The following is a 10,684-nucleotide window of genomic DNA, read 5'->3' as shown; positions in this document are numbered from 1 at the left end:
GTGACTCAAAAAATAAGATATCTCGTACACGTATACTCGATCTCGTTGTTTGATCAACTAATATGATATATTTGAATCGTCATGGAGCTTAAGAAGGAAATTAAGAATTTTGAAATTTATAATCTAAAATGTTTAGTTATAGCATTTACATGGCTATAAAACTTTCAAAATTTGTGGGCATAACATTTGTGTAGTTATAAATTATTCTCATTAAGGATAAAATGAAAAGTGTAAAGTCAATTGTTTCTAAATTTAAAAATATGTCATTTATTTTGGAACAATTTAAAAAGAAAGTGTGTCACGTAAACTACAAAGATGAATCATATGAAATACACGCTTGGATTCACTAATTTGGTGTAAACAATTAAAAGGTTTAGGTTATAAGTATATTTACCATACATAGAATCATCTTTTGGCAGCTTGCTTGCTCCCATAACTCAATTAGTGCTTATGTGTCAGTTAGCAATTAATGTTACACGTTTAGGATGTCTGTTTTGCTTGGTGCAAACGGTCGGATTTTGGGAGTTCAAAATTAAGTGCTAGAAACGAAGTCAAATAGTAAGAAAGATAATGAAAAGGGAAGAAAAAAAAAAGCTAACCTGTTGTTTTCCATTTGTCAAAAAAAGAAAAAAAAGAAAAAAAAAAGGTTTCTTGAGGACTGGGGATACCTTGAATAAGGAAAAGGATTAATTTTTATGTTTGTAACTGTGTTGGGACAGTGTTCCCTATAGTTAAGCTATGTCATGGAGTACGTAGTTAAATTTTTTTAAGGGAAAAATTTGCAATTTTTTATCCCAAAATTTTGCAAAATAGTTTAGATTTACCCCAATAGTTGGGACCAAATCTATAATTATCCTAAAAAATAAGTTAGATTTACCTTATTAATTAGAGCTTGTTTGGATTGACTTATTTTAGGTGCTTTTAAACACTTTTGTACTGTTTGGATAAAATGAAAAAAATATTTTTAAGCACTTGTTTTTAAGCCAAAATATCTAAAATAAGTCAAAAGTAATAAACTAGAATTTCTAACTTAGTTTTGACTTAAGCCAAAAGTCATAAGCCAATTCAAACGGGCTCTTAGTAACAACTTAGTATATTTTTTACAAGGGAAAAGGTTCAACTAAGTCTACTCTACGAAATAATCCAAATTTACCTTGAACTTTACCAAATAGTCTCGTTTTCATTTTTCCATACTAGGGTGAAATTCAGGTAATCAACTGAACTACTAAAATTCTCCCTTCAACCTTCTAAATGATTAATGTGCAACAGTTGATTCTTTCCCCTCTCACAAACACCACCTGAAAACCATTTAGCAGTGAGCTATCACTTTTTTTTTCTTTTCTTTTTTTCCATTCATATTTAGCTATAAAGGAAGAATAAGTTCTGTAATTTTATTTGTAATGTACATGACATTCTAGTCGTTCCAGGGATTAAAACAACGAAGAGAACGTTAGGTACCTGAATCATTTATTTTTTAATGGTCACAAGTGCACTTTACATTTCATTATTAGTAGTACAAGAAGTATGAAAAGTTAAACCACCACTTCTCACCTCCGCAATAATACTACTCTTTTTATCCCTGTTAATTGACAAGTTTAGAACTTCTAATCTTTTTATTAGATACGATATAGAGTAACAGTGACAGAACCAAATAAATTATGTCCACGTACAGATAACTTGATGCTTTAGTCTTTTTAAGTTTTGGCCGTATTAGAAATTTAACCTCACCTTTAAACACATGGCCTACCAGACAATTTTCTGCAACTCTTTTTTGACTGCATTCTACTCTTTTTCATCCATTTAACTTCGAACACATTGTGTGTCTAGACCTACAATATTTAATATAATTATTGATGAATTACTTTATAACTATTATAGTATAGTAATTATCTTCCCCTAATTGTTCGTACCAAATAAAAATTTCAGCGCCGACCCTTCCTAGCAAAAAACGACGAACAAAAGCACATGCCACTGTCTCTCAGTCCTAGCCATTTTCCTTCACCCTTCCCCCACTCAAAACTATGAACTATCAATGACATTATTTTTGTTTCTTTAATTTTTAAATACACCATTCTTATAGTTTCTTGTTTTTCTGTACTACTTATTGTTTTTTTTTTCTTTTTTTACTTTGATGGTAGTATTACTTTCTTTTTCAGAATGTTTTGTCATGCTTTCCTTAGTATTTGTCATTACTTTTTCACTTTGAGGTCATTTGTTAGAAGGTATAAGCTGGGATATCCCAACACTAATTTTTATACCATGTTTGGTAGAAGGTATAAATTAGTCTCGGGATAAATTTATACCTTGTACCAAACATGATACAAAAATTAGCGCTAGAATATCCCAGCTTATACCTTCTTATCCCACTTATACTGGGATTATTTTATACCATCTAAAAGATGGTATAAAATAATCCCAATAGATGGGATAAATTAATCCCGGGATTATAATCCCGGGATAATTTCGACTATCTACCAAACTACCCCGTAACGTTATTTCTTTTTCCGAACTAATTTGAAATTATTTTTCTTGAGCCGAGGGTCTATCGAAAATAGTTATCTACCTCTGGGTAAAGTTTGCGTACGCAGTACCCTCTCCGAACCCCACTTGTGAGATTACACTGAGTGAGTTATTGTTGTTGTTGTAATTTTTAAATACACCAAATTTGCATTATTTGCACACTGCCCATTTTCTAAAATTTTGGCAGCTTCTCTTTCCCTCCACCATATATACTGGTTCAATCTCTAACCTTCTCCCAATCCCTTCTCTTTTCTTCTCTATCTAGCCATTATTTTGCTTCCTTTTTCTGAGTGTTGCTGAGTGTTTAATTATCAGAAACGGACCTGCATTGGCTTGAAAACATTCATACGTCTATATAGCCTTTGTGCCAAAGAATTACATATCTACACAGTTAAAATTTCTTAACATATATGATGAAAGGTTTTAACATGCTCTGTTGCATGACTACTCTGCTACTTATAGTTTTGCTACTCCCTAAGTTTGCATTTGGTAGCCATAATTATGGTGAAGCACTTACCAAGAGCTTTCTGTTTTACGAGGCTCAAAGATCTGGTTACCTTCCTCATGGCCAAAGAGTTCAATGGAGGGGTAATTCTGGTCTTATGGACGGAAAAGCTAGTGGAGTAAGTAAATTACTCTGCATATATTAACTTGTCTAAGTTGTTATTTATCATTTTTATTATATAACTAGTCATTAGTACATGTTTATCGAGAGATTTACCTATAATTATGGAAATGTTGCAGGTGGATCTAGTAGGAGGGTACTATGATGCAGGGGATAATGTGAAATTTGGGCTGCCAATGGCATTCACAGTTACTATGATGTCATGGAGTATCATTGAGTATGGGAGGCAAATGGGTGAAAGTGGAGAGCTTAGTAATGCCATGGATGCTGTTAAGTGGGGTACTGATTATCTACTTAAAGCTCATCCAGAGCCAGATGTCCTGTATGGAGAGGTAATTATTTAAGAGTTTATATAATATGCATCGTTAGTGTAAATAATTTTTACTCCGTCAGATTATTTTACCTATTACAACAACTTACTACATACCAAATATAGTTCCACAAGTGGGTCTGAAGAGATGGAGTGTACGCAGACCTTACCCTTACCTTTGTGAGGTAGAGATGATGTTTTCGATAGACCCTCGACTCATAAAATCATTTTCCAGAACAAGTTTGAAAGAAATGCCAGAGTAGAAAACTATGATGAAAATATTGACGAAAGAAAAGTAATGACAGAAAAAATAGTAAAAATAAACAAAGTAATACAAACTTATTTTCAAAATTTCCAGCACTTCACTGCTGCTCCATTTTTAGCATTGTTCCACTAGTATCAAATTTGGTATGTACCAAATGTCATTGTCAATAGAATAAAGCTACTTTCAAACTAAGATTATAAAGCATATATAATATTGACAATTTGAAATGTTTGACTTTAATGATTATTAGGAGTAGTTGAAGTGATATGTTGAATAATGTATAGGTTGGAGATGGCAACACAGACCATTACTGTTGGCAAAGACCAGAGGACATGACCACTTCAAGAGCCGCTTACCGGATCGATCCAAGCCGCCCTGGATCTGATCTTGCCGGGGAGACAGCAGCCGCCATGGCTGCTGCTTCCATTGTCTTTAGAAAGAGCAACCCTGCCTATGCCAAGGAGCTCCTAACTCATGCCTATCAGGTCAGTGCAGTTTTTTACATGGACTGAAATATTGTTAACTTTAAGAGTAGTAACCTAAAGTAAGAATGCATATTAAATATTAACAACTTTCAAATGAGAATATTTTATTTAAATAATATATGTCACGCATTTATTGATTTAATATAAACATTACAAGTTAACACCACATGTAATATTTAATAGAGTAATTTTTAGTGACGAGTGTGAAAATTCAGAAAATTGGGGAGGAGTTATTTGGCAGTTACGATTAGCTCTGCTATTTGACAGGCTAGATGTTGTCACTTGTCAGTTTAGGTTTGTTGTGTTGCATTAATAATCGTAACGTCCCAGTAAATACCGAACATGGAAATTTTTATACACTCTTTAGTTAGCCTAAGTCAGCATTCATGCTATTGCAACGTAGGTAATAGAATAACCACACAAAATCATACATAAAAAATTAATATACTATTAGATGACTTAAATGATAAGTCATTCGTAACTTTACAGTTAAATTAGTAACTTGAAAGTAAGACATATAGTAACATGTTAAAACATTTGTAATAGTAAATCCACACATACATTACATTATTTGCCTCTGCATTTCCCTAACTAGTGGTTTACTGTTGGCTTCAGCTATTCGAGTTTGCAGACAAATACAGAGGCAAATATGATAGCAGTATTACTGTGGCCCAGAAGTACTACCGATCTGTCAGTGGGTACGCGGTATGTGATTATTTTATGAAGAAATATTACTCAAAATCTCTTTGTTAAATTGTATATACACCTTGTCATTTTCACAGCATTTAATCTTTTCTTCTTTTTTGGAAATTTTAATTTTAACAGGACGAATTACTGTGGGCCGCTGCCTGGCTGTACAAGGCATCTAACAAGCCGTATTACTTGAACTACCTCGGGGAGAACGGGGATGCACTTGGTGGAACCGGTTGGTCCATGACCGAATTTGGCTGGGACGTCAAGTATGCTGGTGTTCAGACTCTTGCTGCTAAGGTCAATCCTAAAATCCTACACTTTATAATATTCTTGAATAATACTCGGCAGGTGCCATGATAACTACAAAATGGACATATAATACCTGGCTATATAACCAAAATTTATCGAGTATCTATTAGTAATTTGTCCATTTTAATAAACTTTAAATTGCTCAAGGCCAACATGCGTATGGTCAATTCTTAATACAGGAACCAAAAGATTTTTCGACAGCACTCTTTCTTCCTGTAAGGCACATGATTTGCAACCTAAGGGGTCATTTGGTTGCTGGTTAGAGTTATGTAGAGTTTAGTTATTCATGTATTAGTTGTTCTATCTTCTGCCCTACATAAAATAATGCATAAATTAAATTGGCTCATAACTTATACATGTTTTAGTTATACGGGATTATAAAGTAGTTACCAAACACCGTACTTGGTGTACTGAATTGTATACACAACAACTACAATGCTACCCAACATGATACTCGTTATGATGGTTTTAATACATGAATATTCACTTCCTAACCAACAACCAAACGAACCCAACGAACCCTAAGTTCCTTCAGCAGATAACAACATATTCTATTACTAGGCAAATAATTAACCTATTTGTGTTTATAACTGCAGTTCCTAATGCAAGGAAATGCTGGTACCCATTCACCTGTGTTTGAGAAGTACCAGGAAAAGGCTGAGAACTTTATGTGTGCATGTCTCGGAAAGGGTAACCAAAACATCCACAAGAGTCCAGGAGGTCTCATTTTCAGGCAGAGATGGAACAATATGCAATTTGTCACAAGTGCTTCATTCCTTGCCACTGTCTACTCTGACTATTTGGCCTCTGCTAGAAAAACCCTCAAGTGTTCATCTGGCTCCGTATCACCAACCGAGCTCCTGGCATTTGCCAAGTCACAGGTAAAGATACTACTCCCTCCGTCTCAATTTATGTGAAGGATTTGACTGGACACGAAGTTTAAGGAAAAAGAAAGACTTTTGCAACTTTGGTCTAAAAAAAGTCATAGAAACTTTTGTGGTTATAAATTATTTCATTAAGGATAAATCGGAAGTTTGAAGTTAAATTCGTTATCTGCAAATACTAAGGAATATTGAAAAACTTGTTTGAGGAGTATTTCAAGTGAAATAACTGTTTACAATCACTGAAATTAACTTTTTTTTCAAAGTAAAATTCATGTCCAGACATAGTAACATGTACACAGCATTTGTTAAATTCTCAAGTATATTTTTATCTTTTTAGGTTGACTACCTTCTTGGAGATAATCCAAGAGCCACAAGTTACATGGTTGGATATGGAAACAATTACCCGAGACAAGTTCACCACAGAGGTTCCTCCATCGTCTCTGTGAAGGTTGATCCTACTTTTGTTACCTGCCGTGGAGGTTATGCTACCTGGTTTAGCAGAAAAGCGAACGATCCCAATCTTCTAACCGGAGCCATTGTTGGCGGACCTGATGCTTATGACAATTTTGCTGATCAAAGAGACAACTATGAGCAAACTGAACCAGCTACCTATAACAATGCTCCCTTGATTGGTGTGTTAGCAAGACTCCATGGTGGTAAAAGTGAATTTAGTCAGCTTCTTCCAGGTATTCTTGGTTCATTGACAGTCTTTCTCACAATGATTTAATTCTAACAAGAGGTAGCAACACTAACCCCTTTTTTAGTAACTCACACAAGTTTAAATAGGTTGAGCTATGACTAGTTTATTGACTTGGCGCAACGGGTTCAAAATAATGTACTAACTTGACGGGTAAAAATGCAACCCAAACCAAACATACAAAATCAGATTTAGAGGAGATTAGGAATTATGTAAATTTGGAAAAACTTAAACTTAAGAAAAATACATTAGTTTTCACTTTTTTTTTTCTTTTTTTTTTTCAAAGAGCAAAATAAAATGGAAGGAGTTCAGGTCATGTTGGGCAGATTGGATTATGATTCCTTATTTGATCCATCTTGACCTAAACTATTCTAGCCCAAGCAAACTTTGGGCGAGTGGTGCCGTGACATTTTTATTGAGTTGACCTATTTTAACCTGCTCAAATTTGATCTGACCCTACCTCTGATTCTAAGTAAGTTTTTGAGGCTGTTGCTAACAAAGAGTTTTCTTTTGCTACTTACAGTTGCTATTCCTCAGCCAAAACCGGATCCAGAGCAAAAAGTAACTCCAGCCCCAGGTACTTTAACTAGCTCTTTTTCTGAAAGTTAGAATTACTTGTGCTAAATTGTAGCTATAACAAAATTTGGAGAGAAATCTAAAATGGAAATACATATTATCTGCAGCTTCTGACATTGCTATTGAGCAAAAGGAAACATCTTCATGGGTTCACAAGGGGAAAACTTACTACAGATACTCAGCAATAGTAACTAACAAGTCTTCTAAGACACTGAAGAACTTGAAGCTCTCAATATCCCAGCTCTATGGTTCCATCTGGGGTCTTTCAAAGTATGGTGACTCCTACGTATTTCCCGACTCGTTGCCATCTGGAAAAACCTTCGAGTTTGTGTACATTCACTTTGCTAATTCTCCTGCAGTGGTCTCCGTATCAAGCTACACTCTTGTCTAAAATGCGAGAGTTTCTTTTTTGTGCAGTTGTTTGTAATTTTCAACTTCTGGTTGGTTTGTAGTTTGAGTTATTAGTGCTTTAGTTGATGATCAAGTGTAGGTTAAATAAAGTAAGACGGATATCTGGAGGAAGAAAGGAGTGAAGAGACGAATTAAAACAAGTGCTCATCCTCTTTCTTCTCCCACTTCATTTTGTCACAGGATCGATGCATAGTATTTGAAAGAAATTTGCTTCTCCACAAAGATCGTATGAAGTCTTTCTTTTCCGTTGTATTTATGCAACTTCAAGGTTTTCGTGTTTATAATATTTTCTCCTCTGGTTCTTGCGATGAGAAGCGTTGCAATGGTGTAAGCTTTACTACAATATTACAATGTTTGTAACAGCTTGCAATAAAGCATCCTACTATATGTTAGGTACGATTACACAATTACCCTCTTAGCTTAGATCCTCTAGACTTGTCCGTGGTGGAACTTATAGAGAGACCAAAAACCCCACCTCATTGCGTTAAGGTTTGTGACCATCTCATCTAAAAGCTTAAGCGGTTAGAGAGAGTACACATTTATTCACTATATTATGTCTTATAAGTAGCACTCCTCATGTGCGGGCCTGATTTTTCATGAGCAAGCAAATTCAAAATTCTGTTTTGATAATGGTCGGGCATCGCTTTCAACCAAAGCTAATCTTAGTGAGCATCGCTTTCAACCAAATATATTTGTATAATTAGATGTTACGTACCTCTATTTCGCCAGAAAAAAATCCAAGCTGAAGATGCTAAAAACTTACCTGAAGAAGTGAGGGTCCTGCATGGATCTGTCATCACCATCCCGTTGCCCATCTATTATAAAATTAGCTGCATTAAAAGATGAATAATAAACACCTTCATTTTCCATATCTATAATGTTGGCTAAAGATCCTTCCTTGATCCATTTATCCCACCAAAAATTCACCTTCAAAACCATTTTTTATTCCCGATGTTATTTTTCACAAAATCTCACTTGCGACGTCTTCCAAGTGTGGGATTGAAGCAGTGGCGGATGTAAAGCATACGTACTAGCTTCATTTGAACTCAATATTTTTAACACGAGGTACATATATGTATATAAAAATCACGATTTTTAAATAAATGTTAGATTCTGAACCCTTAGTTTAAAAAAGGAGTAACAGGTTTAGTTGTAAGAACATAATATTTGAACTCATCAAATCAAAATTCTGGATCCGCCTCTGCAATTGCTTAGGCTTCCAAATCACAACAGGATGGCCACACCAACAACATATAGTAAGCAACTTGCTCCAAATAAAAGTTTTAGTGAGAAAATTCCACCCAAGTTTAGCCATCAAGGCATTCGATATATCAAAAAGAGATTTAGATTGCATACCTCCTTCAAATGTTGTCTTGCATAAGGAAACCACCAATGCTGAGCTAGCACCTCAAAATTATCTACAAAAGAAACGAGCAAAGGGTCAATGAAGTTGGTTAGGAACACATTTTGGCAATTCAATAGCCAACAATCATATCATATCATAATATACTAAAAGTGGGAGAGAAAATGATCAAAATAGTCAGAGGCAGATCCAGGATCTGAAAGTTTCGGGTGTCATACCGTTTTGAACAATAAGTATGTAGCATTTTGCGTAAACGATGTTAATACTTACAGGGGTACGGTAACATATACTACTGTAATCCATCGCAACAGCTCATTTTTTACCAAAAGGAAAGTTGGTAGTTGAGGTTCGAACCAGTGACCATCATAGACAAAGCAAAGCTACTAACCGTCTCGTGAAGCACACATTATCAATTTTTATATGTAGCAAGCTAAAATATTGTAACAATGAAGTTGGTTAGGAACACATTTTGACAGTTCAATAGCCAACCATCATATAATATCATAATATACTAAAAGTGGGAGAGAAAATGATCAAAATAGTTAGAGGCGGATCCAGGATCTGAAAATTTCGGGTGTCATACCGTTTTGAACAATAAGTATGTAGCATTTTGCGCAAACGATGTTAATACTTATAGGGGTACGGTAACATATACTACTGTCATCTATCGCAACAGCTCATTTTTTACCAAAAGGAAAGTTGGTAGTTGAGGTTCGAACCAGTGACCGTCATAGATAAAGCAAAGCTACTAACTGTCTCGCGAAGCACACATTAGAGTCCGGAACCAAAATGACCCCAAAAAAAAACTTTTGAACCTAAATAACCCAATAAAAAAAAAGGTTACGGTTAAGTACTAAAGGACTTATTAACCGTAACGACGCAGTTAAGTCCTTTAACGCAGTAAAATACTGCGTTATAGAACCAGTAAAAAAAACATTTTTCTATAACACAATAAAATACTGCGTTATAGAATCAATAAAAAAAAAATATTTGGCCAACTTTATTTTTTGCAACACTTTAGTGCTTTTTCCCATACTTTGACCAACGATTAGTCGTGTGTCAAGACACTGAAACGTCAATATTTTATATAGAACCTGATATATTTTTCTGCGTACAATAATGTAGGCTCAATACATAAAGGATACGTAAACGTTCGGATTGTCATTTTAGGGGTTGAAAAGGTGTCCGAAGTAAGTTTTGTTTGAAAACTCTAGATTTAAGTGTTCTATTTTTATAAGGTTATTTTAGTCAACTTTATATGTTGAGAAAATTAGTCAGCTTTATTTTGAAAAATTGAAACCACAAAAGTGAAATTGACATTCATAACTACATTGCCTCGGGATTTTTACGTTGAAATCATTTTGAACCTAAAATGACGATCTGAACGTTTACGTATCCTTGATGTATTGAGCCTACATTATTGTACGTAGAAAAAAATATCAGGTTCTATATAAAATATTGACGTTTTGGAGTCTTGACACACGACTAATCGTTGGTCAAAGTATGGAAAAAAACATTAAAGTGTTGCAAAAAATAAAGTTGGTCA

General features: G+C 34.6%; 1 protein-coding gene across 1 annotated transcript; it reads left to right on the top strand.

Annotated features, from left to right (window-relative positions):
- The first annotated feature begins 2,745 nt into the window (after nucleotides 1-2,745).
- Nucleotides 2,746-8,083, top strand: LOC132603804 (endoglucanase 6-like). Its single transcript, XM_060317054.1, has 9 exons — nucleotides 2,746-3,143; nucleotides 3,265-3,477; nucleotides 4,005-4,205; nucleotides 4,821-4,910; nucleotides 5,031-5,195; nucleotides 5,804-6,088; nucleotides 6,429-6,777; nucleotides 7,312-7,365; nucleotides 7,472-8,083. The coding sequence occupies exons 1-9, from the start codon at nucleotides 2,931-2,933 to the stop codon at nucleotides 7,753-7,755; spliced, it is 1,854 nt and encodes a 617-aa protein (XP_060173037.1). The 5' UTR covers nucleotides 2,746-2,930; the 3' UTR covers nucleotides 7,756-8,083.
- Nucleotides 8,084-10,684: the final 2,601 nt, after the last annotated feature.

The sequence above is a fragment of the Lycium barbarum genome, chromosome 7 (genome assembly GCF_019175385.1).
Source record: "Lycium barbarum isolate Lr01 chromosome 7, ASM1917538v2, whole genome shotgun sequence".
Classification (NCBI taxonomy): Eukaryota; Viridiplantae; Streptophyta; class Magnoliopsida; order Solanales; family Solanaceae; genus Lycium; species Lycium barbarum.
This window is presented reverse-complemented; position numbering and strand designations above follow the sequence as displayed.